At 51.7% G+C, this 17,764-nt stretch overlaps 1 protein-coding gene across 2 annotated transcripts in view; it reads right to left on the bottom strand.

The window, feature by feature from the left end:
• MPPED1 (metallophosphoesterase domain containing 1) overlaps positions 1–17,764 on the bottom strand; it is an 89,451-nt gene that overhangs the window by 27,656 nt on the left and 44,031 nt on the right. For both annotated transcript variants that reach the window (XM_017850036.1, XM_017850037.1), the window contains exon 3: positions 9,267–9,492. In XM_017850036.1, coding sequence (XP_017705525.1) covers positions 9,267–9,492 — 226 coding nt within the window. The remainder of the gene's footprint in view (positions 1–9,266; positions 9,493–17,764) is intronic.

The following is a 17,764-nucleotide window of genomic DNA, read 5'->3' as shown; positions in this document are numbered from 1 at the left end:
CACACAGGACCTCCTTCAATCCTGAGGGCAGTTCTGCAAAGGGACTAACCCTCTTGGCATTTCACAGAAAGCCAAGATTCTGACCCAAGGTTAAACAGCTGGGAGCCACGTACCAGGACATGTATTCCAGAATGGTCTGGAGCAGCCCTGGCTGTTTGAAGAGGGCTGACACCCAAGGCCGCTGGCTCCCACAGAGAGGTGCAGGGCATCCTGGCACCCCTGCCTGGCCGTGAGGTCCAGCTCTGCTGGGAGACAGTGAAACCCCTGAGCCGAGAATCAGGACCCGAGCATAGACGCCCAGCAACGGGCCCGGCAGCCACTTCTCAAAGTTTAATGTCTCAGCAGGTTTGGATCCCTTCTTTCAAAATACCAGAAGTAATTAGACCAGATGGACTCGCTGCGTGCCAATTTCACTCTCTCCCTCACTCTTTTTTTTAAATCAAGGCCGTTTTCAGTTAAATGAGAACAAAAAATGCATCCAAAACCCATAAATGAATACGGTATGTATACGGATTTTTTTTAACACTTAGGATTTTGTACCAGCTGAGTTCTTCCTCTTCTCCTGCAGTTGGTTCCCGCCCCCTTCCGCTAAGCTGCTCTCAGCGAAGGCCCGACGCCGTCTGCACCTGAGGGTCCACAAACGGCCTCCCTGAGCCCTGGAACGTCACCGCACCCTGGGAGGGGGCAGCACAAACACGCTACCCTAATGAGACTTTCATCCCTTCTTGCCCAGACAGACTGAAAGACTTGGTAAGTGCAGGGTGCAGCAGTGGTTATGGTCCTTCCCCTGGTAGTGATGATACTGTGATGGAGACCTTCTTTGGAGGGCAGGGCCCAGGATCCAGGGGACACAGAAGGGGGCATCTGGCTTTCAGCTTGAGAGTTAAGGGGATGGTATCAAGGGGGCGACATGGCAAGCCAGCAGGGGGCACAGTCAGGCCTTGCTTTAGAGAGAGCAGCACAGAAGAAGAAGAAGGAACCAGAGGGGAGGGAGCTGGTGACAAGCCTGGGAGGAGACCCCAGAAAGGTTCAATCACAGGAGAATAAACCAGGCTTGGATTTTAACTGAGTCCCCACAGCTTGCCATCCATCCATCTGGTCACTCATTCACTCATTCATTCATCCAACAAATACTTATTAAGAGGAGCCAGACTCTGTACTGAGCACTGGAGTCAGGTCCATGAGAAAGGGAGAGCTGGGTCACTGCCCCCATGAAGCCTCAAATGCTCTAGTAGGATAAAAAGACCATAAATCAACTGCCAGAGTAATAAAGACAGGGTGGTCCTACACTGAATGGCACAACGGAGCAGGAGAGAGAAGCCAGGCACAGACCTCATGTGTCAGATAACGGTGGTAGGAGTAAAGAGGACAGGCTTTCTACACATGCTGCTGGGCCAGGAGGGTGTCCACGTGGAAAAACCCTGAACAAGATCCCTACCTCACACCATCAACACAATCATTTCCAGTGGATCCAACACCTGAACATAAGAGGCAAAACAACAAAAGTTCTGGAAAACAATATAGAAACAAGGCCAGGCGAGGTGGCTTATGCCTGTAATCCCAGCACTCTGAGAGGCCTAGGCAGGTGGATCACTTGAGGTCAGGAGTTTAAGACCAACCTGGCCAACATGGTGAAACCCTGTCTCTACAAAAATACAAAAATTAGCTGGGCATGATGGCAGCTACCTGTAATCCCAGCTACTCAGGAGACTGAGGAGGGAGAATCACTTGAACTCAGGAGGCAGAGGTTGCAATGAGCCGATATGCCATTGCACTCTAGCCTAGGAGACAGAGTGAGACTCCATCTCAACAACACAAAAGAAACAAGTCTTCATGATTTCAGAGAACAGAAGATCACGGCAATAAGGTACCAAAAGCATTTATCACAAAGAAAAACACAAAGATATTTGACTACACCAAAATTTAAAACTTCTGTTCACCCGAAGGCTGTGCTAAGACAGGGGAAAGACAGGTCACAGAGGGGGAAAAGCTATTGGTAACATCACAACTGAGAAAAGGCTCATACTCATAATCAGAATACATGAAGAATCTCCATGAACCAGTAAGAAAAAGACAAACAACCCAATTATTGTTTTTAATGGACAAAAGACTTGAGCACTTCCCAAAAGAGAAAATCTAAGTGGCCAATCAACATGGGAAAATATTCTCAGCCTCACTGGTCATTAGGGGAATGCAAATGAAAACCACCCAGAGACACTGCACCAGCACACACCCATGAGAATCAACCCACAGCAAGGACTGAATGAGAACATGTGAGCAAGCACTGAGCAGGGGATCTGGCTTGTGCAAAGGCTGGGTAAGCAGAGGACTCCAACAGTCACAGGCCCCTGCTCCCAATAGTTATAGGCCCTTGTCAAACCTGAGCTCCTGGGAGGCAGGCTTGATCCATTTCAGGGTCTCCCAAGCCCTGCATAGAGCCAGGCACATGACAAACCACAATGGGCCTCAGAATGTGTGACTCAACAAGCAAGGAAGTCAAAACCATTACGATCTAGCCACTGAGGACTGCTTGAGCCCAGGAGTTTGAAATCAGTCTGGGCAACATCATGAGACCCCATCTCTACAAATAGTTTTAAAAATCAGCCGGGCGTGGTGGTACATACCTGTGGTCCCAGCTACTTGGGAGGCTGAGGTGGGGGGATCACTTGAGCTCAGGCAGTCGAGGCTGCAGTGAGCTGTGACTGTTCCAGCTAGGGCGACAGAGCAAGACCCCATCTCCAGGGAAAAAGAAAATCTGACCCACCAATCTCCCAAACAGAGTATCTCTTAGTGGTAGCAGAAGAAAAGCCAGTTGCTATAACCATATGTTTGCTTTTTGCTTCCCCTTCCTAGCTTGCTATGTAAAGCCCTCAATATCAAGGCTAGCCTCCAAGTCTAGCAGAGAGAGGACCTCCCAGGAATGGGCCCATGCATCCCTCTGCTTAAGGGGGAATTGCCAGCCACAGGCAGAGGAACTGTGGCCCTGTAAGGGGGAGGGGGCTGGAAGGACACTAGGCCCACCCACAGCAGACCCCCTGCTTGCATGCCCCTCGCGATGGGCAGCTCACTACTTGGTAAGGCCACATCACCTCTCCCCTGGACTCCTGCCTATGGAGGAGTCTTCCCGCACTGCTGAGACTGCCTCCTGTCACTTGCCTCTGTCCCCTGCTCTGCCGTCTACCTCCTAGGGCCACATGGTGAATACATCTGCCTCTCAACCCGGTCGGCCCTGCCCACATGACCAGCTGCAGCAGCTATTAGGTCACTCGTTGCTAGTGTTTATTCCATCCCTGCTCCCTGCCTGCTGGTCTAACTGTGCTTCTAAAGCTGGAGGGAATGCCTCCTGTAGTCCACGTGGTAGCCAATATGTTGAGGGCAGAGGGGAAAGAAAAGGAAAATCTGGAACATCTGAACTTCCCAATGATCACAAGCAGCTCTGTCACCTGCACCCCCTGAAAGAGCCGCCATATGCGCAGGCGGCCGGCGCCAGGGGCGCGGAGTGCCCCAGCCAGAACTTCGACAGACAGCTGGGGAGGGGGTGCACAACCCCCACACCCCACTCAACACCAGGCAGGATTGGCAGCCAGGCCGGGGGGTTCTTTTGCTGTAAATACTTTTTTAGGGGCTGGTTAATGCCACTTCCAATTGTGTCACTTCTAGCATCACCTGGGGATACCGGCAGCTGAGTGTCCCTCTCCACCGAGAGACTCTCGCAGGGTAGTGTCCTGCGCTCCCCAGATCACGTCATGTCACCTTCCCAGTTGCTTGGAAGCCCAGGCTCAGAGAGGCTACCTGACACCCTCAAGGGTGAAGGCTGACCTGCAAAGTCCTGGCTACCAGCAGCATGGTGGGTGGATGGGGGTATGGCCAGAGACCTGGATTCTGGCGGCACCAACACGATCTGGCTGCCCAGCCTCTGCTCTCTTGCTGTCATCCACCCAGACCCCTGGAAGCCACACTCAGCTCTGCGGTCCCCAAAATGCCCCAGGCCCTCTCAAGCCTCCTGGCCTTTGCCCAGGCTGTTTCCTCTGCCTGCCACACCGTTTCACCTGCACTTAGCTTCCTGTATCTATTCAGCCTCTGGCTCTTCCCACAGGAAGCCTCCCCTAACCCCAGCACCCAAGGCCCCTCCTTCATGGTTCTTACTGATGATGGAATTAGCTGTTGACAGTCTCCCATGAGAATGTAAATCCCATGAAGGCAGCGGCGTCTGTCTGTCCACACCATGTCCCCAGGGTCTCCCTGGCACTCTGTACAACCTTGATAAATGAATTAACAAGTTTATTCCTGAGGGCATGAGGACATCAGCTCGATCCCCAGGCCTCAGTCTCCTCAGGGGGCCAAAAGGGCCCATGTGCACCCAAAGGCTGTTCTGAGGACGGAGACCTGCCACACGGGAGACATTCAGAAAGGCCACTGAATGGCCTCTGCCCTGGAGCAGGAAGAGCTAGGACCGGGAGCCTGAAGGGTCACCCCCCCAGGTGCCCTGGGCAAGCCACATCCCTCCCTGGACCTCTACCTGCCCTTCTGTAAAATGGGGTAATTGCAGGCCTAGCCCTGCCTTGGAGTTTGTAGAATAAAACTAAATGGTTATTCTCTTCCTGGCTCCCCAAGGAGCACCCCACTGATAATAAATGACCGCAGCCATTCTCCAGGGCCTTCCTTTGAGCCAGGCCTTCACCTGGATGGGCCCACGCAGACCTCACAACCCCCCAACAAGGCAGGCACTATCATTTCCCCACTACAGAGAGAGACCAGAGAAGCTGAGCCACCTGCCCAAAGTCACACAGCTGAAAAGTGGTGGTTTCCCAATTTGAACAGCCTCCAGTACTCAAAGGCCCTTGTCTGGGACCTCACAGGTTGCAGGGAAGGTTCCTTGAGACTGTATCTATCATGAGGTCCAGGGAGATGACAGCAGGCACCTGCCGAGGACAGGGAAGATGGGACAGTCCTGCACCTCCCCACCTTCCCCTCTGCTCCATAAGGAGGCTGTAGCAAGATGAGACCAGGTCCTAAATCTGCCCACAGCCTCCAGCCACCAGGTGGTCACCATGTGGCACCAACCAGGGCAGCCCAGGGGTTTCCCAGACACTCTCTGCTGGGGCATGGTGGCAGGGACCCAGCCTCCCAGGGGACGGTAGAGGCCAGGGTGGCTTGGCGTCCATTCCGTGGCACCACAGCGGCAGACGCAGGCAATCTGCTCACACCAGTTGGAAACTGAGTGAAACTTGCCCAGCAAATGAGCCCAGGTCTCACCTCCACCACCTGCTCCCAGCCCCAGCCAGGGCTTGGAGGAACAGGAGGAGCATCAGCTCACAGCCTCCCTTGTGGGACGGAGAGGAGGGGGCATGCAGCCCTTGGTGTTAAGGGTTGTCAAGCGACACGACCCAAGAGCCTGGCACAGAGCCTGGTACATAACAGAGGTTCAGACATGTGGGTCTTCCCCTACCTCCTGTGCCTGTGGAAATCTCATGCCTCTTTTGGCCCCAGTTCAAATGCCCTCTCCAACAGGGAGCCCCTCCTGGATCTCACCAAACCCTTTCTAGGGCAGGGTCACGCGGCCCCTGAACCCATCTCCTGGGCTCGAGTTCCCTTGTCTGTCCTTCGGCTTCTCCCACTCCCTAGCATGGCACAGGCTCTGTGTGTGCACCCAGCGGGTAGGGGGTCAGGGAGAAAGAAATGACACCGCCTGCTTGTGCTCAGACCCTGGGGGTAACCAGGAATGGGAGAGCCCAGAACTGCTCACACTGGAAGACACAGAAGCAAAACCGGAAGTCACTGGTGGCTGGAACTCAGAGCAGCTGGACCACAGCAGGACCACAGGCCGGTCTCACTTGGTCCTCAGGCCCATGACCACAGCAGTGCCAGGACTTGGCCTCCGCTGGCAGACGGCCAAGGGCAGGGCCCACTCCTGGACTTTAGTTTGCTCCTGAGCCCAGGGAGCCAGTGGTCAAAGGGGCTCTTCGGAGCCCAGCTGTGGGGTGCACAGAGCTGCACTGTGTGGGGGAGTGGGCAAAACCCTGAGTGATGCCTGGTAGCCCTCCTCCCCACCATCCTCCACCCAACACACTGGGTGCTGAGCAAAGCTATGCTGGAAGAGTAAGCTCTGCAGCAAACAACAAGAATGAGGTCTCTGTAGTGGCACCAGGCTCAGCCGAACCCTCCTGGCAGCCTTACAACCACCCTCTGGAGGAGCCACACTCTCACTCTCATTTTGCAGAGGAGGAAACTGAGGCACAGAGAGGTTAAGTGACTCACCCAGCATCACACAACTAGTAAAAGATGAGTCTGGCTAGGCACAAAGACTCACGCCTGTAATCCCAGCACTTTGGGAGGCCAAGGTGGGCGGATCACCTGAGGTCAGGAGTTCGAAACCAGCCTGGCCAACATGGTGAAACCCCATCTCTACTAAAAATACAAAAATTAGCCGGTCATGGTGGCAGGCTCCTGTAATCCCAGCTACTCGGGAGGCTAAGGCAGAGAGTTGCTTGAACCCGGGAGGTGCAGGTTGCAGTGAACCAAGATTACGCCACTGCACTCCAGCCTGGGCGATAGAGCAAGACTCCATCTCAAAAAAAAAAAAAAAGGTGAGGCCAAGATTTGAGCCCAAACAGTTGGGCTCCAGAGCCATGCTCTTAACCTCTACAAAATCTAACCTAATCAAAAAAGCAGTTTGCTGAGGAGACAGGTAAAAACCACTGGGCAGAGATCAGTCCAGATTCCCAGGGACTGCAAGCCTCCACCTCTCACCATGCTGACCCCACCTGCCCACCTGCCCACACACACCTGACACTCCAGACTTTCCATCATGCCTGGCTCACCCCCAGGCTGTTGCTTGCCGATCCTCCTCCTAGACTGCCCTCCTGGTCTTCGGCCTATCAGACTTCTCCAGATCTGAGCTCTAGTGGCCTGTCAGGCAGACTCAACCATCTCCCCTCCTCTCCTTGTCCTTGGCACTGACCTCATCACATCCTTGAGTGCCCAAAGGTCCTTGTCTGTGACCTCACTGTCTGCAGGGAGGATTCACCAAGAACCTGTACATCGTGAGGTCCAAGGAGATGACAGCAAGCACCTGCCAAGGCCAGGGAAGAGGAAACAGCCCTGAACCTCCCAGCCCTCCCCACTGCTCCATGAGAAGGCCATGGCAAGATGAGACCAGGTCCTAAATCTGCCCACAGCCTCCAGCCACCAACCAGGGCAGCCCAGGGGTTTCCCAGATGCTCTGTGCTGGCAGTAGCTCTCTCTGAAGTCTCTCCACCCAGGCAGGCCCTTTGTGCCTCTAAAGGGCTCCTTAGCCTCGCTGACTGTGCTGCTTCCTGATCGTGCAGCCTCAGACCACGTTACTCCTCCTGCCTGTGAATGCCTTTCTCTTCCCTCAAGGCTCAGGTCACTCCATACCCTCCAGGGAGCCTTCCAGGATCAAGCCACACTTTTAAGCATATGTGATCTTGCCCTTCCATGTTTGAAGCCAGTCTCACCCTGCCAGCACTGGACACCCTGTGGCCGATCATTCTGTCCACCTATAGAATAGGGATAATAAATTAATCCTCACAGGGCTGAGTAAGGATTAGAGATAAGGTTTATGGAGCCTTTAGCCTAGGGCATAGATTACTGTAATTGCTCAGAAATTACTTCCTGCCATCACCATTATCATCATCACCATTGCCTTCTACTTCATCATCATCATCACCATCACCATCACGATACCATCATCACCAACACCACCATTATCACCATCATCACCATCACCACCCTCACCATCATCACACCACCATCATCATCACCATCACCATCACCAGACCATCATCATCACCAACACCACCGTTATCACCATCATCATCACCATCACCACCCTCACCCATCATTATCCAGCACCACACCATCATCCCACCATTACATTAGTCACCCATCACTTACGCTCACCCATCATCATCACACCAGCATCATCACCATCCATCCCATTATCACCATCAACTACCTCAACCATTATGATCACACCAGCAATCATCACCCATCATCATCACCATCATCTTCTCACCCCCATCGACATCATTTGCCCACACATCATCACCATCACCACCATCATCCTCCTCCATTATATCATCACATCAATACCATACCTCATCACCACCATCATCACCATCAGCAATCAGCATCACCATCATCATCATCATCAACCATCGTCACACCATCACATCACCATCACCACAACACCCCCATCATCATCACCATCGATACCCATCGCATTCAGCATCACCATCATCATCACCATCATCCACACAGTCCATCAACCACCACCACGCACTCAACACCAACTACATCATCATCACCATTCATCACCATACCATCATCACCATCACAACCTCATCACATATCACCATCACCACGCTGCCACTTATTATGGATCACACCACCATCACCATCATCACAATCATCATTCTCCACCATGCATCACCCACCATCATCATTACCAATCATCACACATTAACATTACCCACCACCATCACCATCATCACCATCACATTACTACCATCATCACCATCAGCATCATCATGATCACCATTATAGCATCATCATCATCACCACCATCATCATTACCATGATCGCATCATCACCATACTATCATCACCATCATCATCACCATCACCATCACCACCATCACCACCACCATCATCATCACCGTCACCACCATCCCCATTATTGTCACCATCATCATCACTATACCATCAGCATCACCATCATCACCATCACCACCAATATCATCATTATTACCATCATCATTTCTCCCAGCCCCTGACATATGCATCTTTTTTGTGTGGAGCAGGAAGACAGCATTAGGGAAAGACTCCTAGCATTACAGAATATTCATTAAAGGCAGGGATTCTGGAACCAAATCGCTTGGGTTTAATCCCAGCTCTGCCCCTTCCTAGCTGTGTGACCTTTGGCAAGGTCCTCGCCCACTCTGGGCCTCAGTTTTCTCACCCGTGAAATGCAGATAATAGTACCTGCCTGTAGGTGAGCTAGTATTGCGCACAGCATAACACAGGATACAGCTGATAATACTATTTTCAGTGAGATATAGGGGAAGAGAGGCCCAGAGAGCAGCAGTCACCTGCCTAGGTTCACACAGAGGGTGAGGGGGCAAGATTCAGTACTGAGCCTCGCATCCGGAGCTCCCTGCTGCTTCTCCCATCCCTTACGCCCCCTGTACTCAGCCTCAGCTCTGGTCTCGCCAGCAGGCAGGACCAGTGCCCAGGCTCACTCACCATGGGGAGCCATAGATCCGGAAGCCCCGCACGGTGACCTCCGAGTCCTGAAGGTAGATGCAGTTGGTCAGCAGCGACTGCACGTTCTCATAGTTCTCCGGCTTCAGCTTCGACACAGATGGGAAGTAGTAAAAGTCCTGCTTGATGAGGTCGGCCATGAACTCCTGGTCAAAGGTCAGCTCGTGGTTGCCTGCGATCACGATCTTGTACTCGTAGGGCAGGCTGCCTGCAGGGGCGGACACAGACAGACACGCAGCACACAGCTGTCAGCTTTTCCAGAAGCCACAGCATGGCTGAGAGAGGGGCGGCCAGGAAGAAACTGCTGGAATCGCTGACGGGGTACCTGCTGCCAGGCCCCCAACAGGCGTCTTCATCAGATCAGAGGAGGCAGCAGCCCGATCACTGTCCCCATGGTCCTGCCTGCCCAGGCCTCCACTGGCCATCGGCCCCTGAGATCATCGGGAGGAGGCTGGACAGGTTCCTCCCAGGCCGCTAAGCTGCAGAGTGCCTGGCCTTATCCTGGGACTTCTCTGCCTCTGTTTCTTCTTTCTGGACTAGTTGTCTACTGGAAGAAGACCCCTCAACCTGCACCCCCAGTCCTAGCTATCACCAGCCTCATGGTCCCAGGCCCCTACCCCCTGGGTATCTGGAACTCTTTATCCTCCATTTTCCGAAAGGAATCGCAAGGTCTTTGCAGAACCCAGTTCAAAGGTTTGGAGACCCCACACTCAGGAAACATGATAGGGCCTACCCCTATTGCCATGGAAATTCAAAGCCAAAATGCACTCTAGATGGAATCAAAACAAAAATGTCTATGTATACAGCCACCGAATGACAATAGTGTCATTTTAGCTTTGCCGTGTGCAAACTTTTGGGTAGTTCTTCCAAGGCACACATCTTTCTCTGGGGTCCAGTTTTACAGATGCCCTAGGCAGGAGTGTGCACTGCCACCCAGGAGACTGGCTGGGGGCTGATTTCTGGACAGGAACAAGACCACCACGGCTCGGCCGGGCGCGGTGGCTCAAGCCCGTAATCCCAGCACTTTGGGAGGCCGAGACGGGCGGATCACGAGGTCAGGAGATCGAGACCATCCTGGCTAACACGGTGAAACCCTGTCTCTACTAAAAAATACAAAAAACTAGCCGGGCGAGGTGGCAGGCGCCTGTAGTCCCAGCTACTTGGGAGGCTGAGGCAGGAGAATGGCGTAAACCCGGGAGGCGGAGCTTGCAGTGAGCTGACATCCGGCCACTGTACTCCAGCCTGGGCGACAGAGCGAGACTCCGTCTCAAAAAAAAAAAAAACAAAAACAAAACAAAACAAAAAAAAAGACCACCACGGCTCTTCGGTCTCAGTAAATGCCACTCGCCCCTGTGCCCCCTACTCCATCTGAGAGCCAGCCTGACCCCAGGCTGGGGCCCCTGACTCCCCAGTCCCCACCAGCCTCAGCTGCTGGGCTTTCATGGGCCTGGAGAGTCCAGATGGTACCTGTAAGCCCTGATTTAGATAAAAAATGAAATGTTGAAAGTGCACTTGGAGACCCAAGCCTTTCTCCCGGCCCCTCCTGGGCGGAGAGTGCCCTGGTGGGTCAGGCAAGTAGCATATGAAGGCACCAGCACAGCACAGGGGCCTTGGGGAGATGGGGGCCCAGACAGGAAAATGGTGACATTTCACAACCAGTTCACAAAGCAGTAACTGTGGCTAACAGACCAACACCTCGTGAGGCATCCCCTCTATCCCTGGGAGACCATGACCTTCATCTGCTAAGTCACACACAAGGCAAGGTGCTCAAACACTCCTCTGGCCGTCAGGCTCCATTGAGCCCCTTCCCTGACACCCCCTTCACTCCTCACCCTCCTGGGCAATGCCCAGCAGCACGGGCACCATGCTCTGTCCCCTGGGACAACACAGCAACCCAGGAACAGCAGAGCCTTTTCCGCCAGGACCAAAACCTCTACCTCTCCCGCTGTGTGAGCATTCCATGGGGAACCGAACTCCAGAAATGCCTCTGCTCCAAATACTAAGGATTGGTTTTCTTATTGGAAACGGATGCTCGCAATATGGGCTGAGACTCAGAAGATGTGCCATCACACACAGCTCTCAGGAAGCACTCTAGGAAGAGCTCGCCTCCCCATCCCTTATGTGAGCTCCCGGGAAGGGCAGAGTGAGGTTTACCGCAGCGCATGTCCTATAACTACAGCCATTATTATATCCTAATTGCAATGAAATAGAAGAGTCCAGAGCCCCTTCATAAGCTTCTTCTCTACTCCCAGCTAGATAAGACCTACGCCGTCTGTCTAACCACATGCCCTATGGCCACAGCAAATGACCAGTTCCCAGCCTGGCCAGGGAGGGTAGGCCAGGGCAGTGAGAAAGGGAGCCCTGAGGTGAGACAGAAGTTTTCTGCAAAACAGGAAGAAAATCCCAATCTACTCATAGCTGACTCACCGACCACCCCAGACTGCTTTACAGGTTTGAGAGAGCACTGCTCTTTCTTCTTCAGGATTTATCAACTCCAGGGTGGGGGGCCACTGGTACATAGCAGGCCACAGAATCTCAGCTCCAGCAGCCTAGATCCCAGACCCACTGTGCCACCAACAAGCTGTACGACTTAGCTTCCCTGTGCCTCAGTTTCCTCACCTGTAAAATGAGAAAAGTAACAGCTACCTTGCAGGACTGTTCTGATATTATAGAAGATAATCAATGTACAAAACTTTTGATATTCAAAAAAACCAAAGAGCTTCCCTGGGCCGCAGTTTGCAAACTAGAAGCAGGCAGACCAGACCCACCCACAGACATATTTTGTTTGGCACAACTTTTTTTTTAAAACTTGAACTTGTTGCCAACATAAAAAATCTGAGACATTCCTAATAACACTTCATTACTTCTGTTTTCTAAACATAAAGGAATAAATACAATTTAACCTCTGGCCATCCCAGTCCAGTCAGGAAGTGCTGAGTGTCTGTGTCCCCTTGGACAGGATGAATGCATCCAGCTGGCCCCAGTCCCCACCTGTCCCTACCGTCTCACACCTCGTCCGCTTCATTCATTTGAAGGTACTGCCCACTCCTAACAGGCATTTGGGTTTCTGTCCCTGGGCACGTGAAGGGAACAGCCTGGCCCTGGTCTGAGGTTCTTCCAATCAGGCTGCTGGGATGAGATTCTCCAAGCCCCTTCCACCTCCCCGACCCTCCTCTTGTTCATCAGGGCCCACCCTGGCCCAGGAGTGCTGGGAGCTCTGCTTGCTGTGCTCTTGGGAGAGCTCCAAGAACATGGAGGCAGACGTGTTTGCTTCCCCCAGCTCTGTCCCTAGCAGGCCCCAGCAGGAGTCTGGCGAATGAAGCCGCCCACAGCCCCACAGTGCAACCAGGCATGGTATGGAGAAGCCCTCTCCGGTGAGGCTCAGACTGCGGAGAGAAGGGAAGAGGACTGCGTGGGCCTGAGCAGCTGGCGGTGGGCCGGGGAGGACACAGCAGGAAAGATGGCCACTTCCGGGCCCCTGGTGGAGAGCTGAGCTCTCATTTCCCTAGAGCACCCCCAAGGTACTTGGTTCTATTATCTCCTCTTTGCAGCTGAGGAGAATGAGGCTCAAAGGCTGGGAAACCCACCCAGGCCCCACGGCTGTGGAGGGGACGCTGGTCCAGCTGACCCCACACCTCTGGACGGGTGCCTCAGACTCCTCCAAGGCCAGCAGACCCAGAGTCAGTGTGCAACCCCTCATCGAGCCCCTCCCCAAACACACTGCAGCAAGGAGGCAGCCAGAACCCCCAGCTCAGGTCAGGGGTGGCCACCATCACTGCCTTCGGCTCTGATTCACCGCATTTCCACTTCAGATCACCCATCCATCCTGCCGCCCAAGCTGGGGATGTGGAGCCCGCACTCAGGTATTTACGTCATGTCTTGGACTGGAGGTGTTACTTAAGCAAATTAGCAAATTACTCCAACTGTACAGTTCCATTTATTTCTGCAGCTCCCGACTACTGGGGGTTGGGCGGGGCACAGAAGCTGTCAGCTCTCCCCTCCTCTTCTCACCTCAGCAGCGGATGACTGAGGCTTCTTCCCTCCCAGAAAAGGGTGGATGGGGCACAAGGCCAAGCTCCTGTACATAAAGCTGGGCAGCAGGGCAGGAGCCACCACCTGCTGGGGTGACACCCTCAAACACTGTCTGTTCCATGGCTTGGAGGCAAAGGGACATCCACTTATGACACAGAAACTGTCCAGCACCACATCCCTCTGAGTCCAAAGTCACGAGTATGCCTGTGGATGTCCACCTGGACTTGGCAGTTCACCAGCTGTGCATAACCTTCACAGACACTTAACTGTTACTATCCCCAGGTTACATCAGAGAAAACTGAGGCCCAGGGAGAGGTTGCATAAGATCACACAAATCAATAGCAAAATGACTGACAATTACAGAGGACAATGGACATTTGGTAGACCCTATGGCAGTATCCTGAGGTGCACTCTGCACCATCATGCTACCCTGACTCTCAGTGGATGGATGGATGGATGCATGCATGCATGCATGCATGGATGAATGGTTTATAGATATGGATGCACACATGGATAGACAGATGCATGCATGGATGGATGAATGGATGGTTTATAGATGGATGGATATATAGATGCACACATGGATGGATGGTTTATAGATAGATGGATGGATGGATGGATGAACGGATGGTTTATAGACAGACAGATGGATGAGTGGATGAATGGGTGCTTTGTAGATGGATGGATGGATGCATGGATGGTTTATAGCTATGGATGCACACATGGATAGATGGATGCATGCATGGATGGATGAATGGTTTATAGACATGGATGCACACATGGATAGACAGATGCATGCATGGATGGATGAATGGATGGTTTATAGATGGATGGATATATAGATGCACACATGGATGGATGGTTTATAGATAGATGGATGGATGGATGGATGAACGGATGGTTTATAGACAGACAGATGGATGAGTGGATGAATGGGTGCTTTGTAGATGGATGGATGGATGCATGGATGGTTTATAGCTATGGATGCACACATGGATAGATGGATGCATGCATGGATGGATGAATGGTTTATAGACATGGATGCACACATGGATAGACAGATGCATGCATGGATGGATGAATGGATGGTTTATAGATGGATGGATATATAGATGCACACATGGATGGATGGTTTATAGATGGATGGATGGGTGGATGGATGAACGGATGGTTTATAGATAGACAGATGGATGAGTGGATGAATGGGTGCTTTGTAAATGGATGGATGGATGCATGGATGGTTTATAGCTATGGATGCACACATGGATAGATGGATGCATGCATGGATGAATGAATGGATGGTTTATAGATGGATATATAGATGCACACATGGATGGATGGTTTATAGATGGATGGATGGATGGATGGATGGATGGATGGATGGATGGATGGATGAATGGATGGTTTATAGATAGACGGATAGATTGAGTGGATGAATGGGTGCTTTGTAGATGGATGGATGGATGCATGGATGGATGAATGGTTTATAGATATGGATGCACACATGGATAGATGGATGCATGCATGGATGAATGAATGGATGGTTTATAGATGGATGGATATATAGATGCACACATGGATGGATGGTTTATAGATGGATGGATGGATGGATGGATGGATGGATGGATGGATGGATGGATGAATGGATGGTTTATAGATAGACGGATAGATTGAGTGGATGAATGGGTGCTTTGTAGATGGATGGATGGATGCATGGATGGATGAATGGTTTATAGATATGGATGCACACATGGATAGATGGATGCATGCATGGATGAATGAATGGATGGTTTATAGATGGATGAATATATAGATGCACACATGGATGGATGGTTTATAGATGGATGGATGAATGGATGGTTTATAGATAGACGGATGGATGAGTGGATGAATGGGTGCTTCGTAGATGGATGGATATATAGATGCATACATGGATGGATGAATGGATAGATGGATGGCTTATGGATGGATGGATGCTTTATATGTGTATGGATATATAGATGTATATAGAGATGGATGAATGGATGGATGGATGGATGGTTTATGGATGAATGGATGGGTGGGTGGATGGATGCTTTATATATGTATGGATATATGGATGCACATATAGATGGATGGATGGATGGATGGATGGATGGATGGATGGTTTAATGGATGGATGGGTGGATGGATGGATGCTTTATATATGTATGAATATACAGATGCATATATAGACAGATGGATGCATAGATGGTTTATAGATAGATGGATACATAGATGCATACATAGATGGGTGGATAGATGAACTGACAGATGGGTGGATGGATGCATTTATCAATCAATCCATCCTTAGCTGGGTCTGACTGTCTCCTTTACACCAACTGACCTCCGTGTCGTCCCTTTTCCTCAAATGTTTCCTCCAACTGTCCCTGGTAGGACATTTTTTTCAGACTCACCCTCCTTACCCACAATCTTGATTGTCCATCTCTGAATCTTCTCCAATTAAACCTGCTCTCTTGCAGGTGGGTACGGGGGACAAAGAACGGAAGTTCCGGCATGGCCTGACCATCACAGAGTGGGGAGGAGGAGTCTCCTGCTCTGTTCTAGGGCTGCTACCTCTATTGTTAGAGCCTAAGGCTGCATTAGTTTTCCAGTGTTCACATCACCCTGCAGTTCTTACCAACCCGAACATGGATAAAATTCCCAGTGACCAATCATGAGAGGCTCTCTTGCTTAGTTTCATCACAACCCTCCATCTAAACAGTGAATGAGGGGAGTGTTTTGGGGACCTCAGCCAACTAATTGATTTGCAGGGACTTTATGGGGAAAAATTAGATGAATACAAACTCTTCCGCCTAATGCCTGCACTGAACACAGAGGAAATGGATGTTGTTCTCTTTGCCCTTTCCTGCTGCTGTTCCTCCCTGCAGCAGATAAGATGGCTGACACACAGGGATGCTTCCCCATGGCCCTGAGGAGAGCTGCCTGAGAAGCCACCAGAAGCACCTGAACCTTGGGAAAGCAACTGTTCTCCAAGCAGGAGTGGAAAGAGATTAGGCAGCACCAACCCTGGAGACCAGAACATAACGTGACCCCCTGAGCCAAAGATGGATACAACCTGGGGAAGCCGAAAGAAAACGCGTCTCCACACAGCAGCCCTGGGCTGGGCACGGTAGACAGCAGTGAGGGTGCTGGGGGCTGTGCTTGCCTTGGTAAGGCTCAGCAAGGGCACAGATGGGTCCAAATGCCTTTTCTTATCCACCTCCCCTCATCAACCCAACGGAAGCTAAGAATCCACTGAGCCTATCCTGAATGCCCCTTAGGCTGAATGCCCACTTTCTTCCCTGAAGTTGGATCCACTGCAAAGCCCCCAGCCCTGGTCAGCTCTTCATGAACCCTGATTAAACATGAGCCCAATGTTCCCACGTTCCAGACCCCGGCGAGGCTCCGCTGGGGACACAGTCATGAACCAGACACCACAAAGAGGCTCGCAGATCTCCTAATCCATGCCGCTCACTGGACAGGAGGAAACTGGAGCTCAGAAAGGGGAAGAGACTTGTCCAAGGTCACACAGCAAGACAGTGTAGGGCTAGGACTTGAACCCTGGTCTCCTGCCTCAGAGATGTCCGAACAATAACCAGCCTCTGGTAGGACATGCCTGATGAGTAGACAGTTTAGGGGGCTGGAAGGGTATGAGAGCATCTCGGAAGAGCGGAGCAGGGACTTGTGGCACCGGTCAGACCCTGAAACTGGAGACACGCCAGTCGGGCTCTGCTAGGTGGGCGAGGATGCTGATCTCCCCGCCTCTGCCACAAGCACCAGGTCCTTGATGCCAAAACCAGTCCTACCTCCTCTTGCTTTTCAGAGCTGGGGAGCAACGCTACACATTCGTATTCTCCATGAAAATATTCAAGCCATCTTCCCCAAATGCCTCCTTTTTCCCCCAGCCAGATCATTCAAGATCCTGGCATTTGCTAGCCATGGATTTCTTGGTGAAAAGATGTTTAAGTATTAACCAGGAGAGCACTAGAGGATGGCTCTATTGTTTTAACTTTTCATTTGCCACTTACGTGTATTCAAATAGCTGTGCATCCACACACAGATTCCACACCGCAGCAAGCACGGCTGCCACACGGGGCAGAGGGGGACGCACATGGAAGTCTCTGCTTTTTGTGCTTCCAAGATGAATCTCCCTCCAAAAGGTTACAATTCTTTATCGCTAACACTTACCCATCCCATTTAACAGAAAGTGCTGCCTCCAAACTGCATAATCTGTTAAATTCAACAAGATATGTGCAAGCTTCTCCACCATCGATGCCATTCCCGGAGCGAAGTATTGAGCCCGGCGGAGTTTTAGTGTTCTCTAAATGCAGTGACAGTCAGGAAAATGCCCACTTATGGCTTCTTCCGCCCATTCCCATCTCGCAGAACACAGCAGAGGGGGATGGAATAAAGAGACGGCATAACGA

This window comes from Rhinopithecus bieti, unplaced genomic scaffold (genome assembly GCF_001698545.2).
Source record: "Rhinopithecus bieti isolate Rb0 unplaced genomic scaffold, ASM169854v2 scaffold_33210, whole genome shotgun sequence".
Taxonomy (NCBI): domain Eukaryota; kingdom Metazoa; phylum Chordata; class Mammalia; order Primates; family Cercopithecidae; genus Rhinopithecus; species Rhinopithecus bieti.
This window is presented reverse-complemented; position numbering and strand designations above follow the sequence as displayed.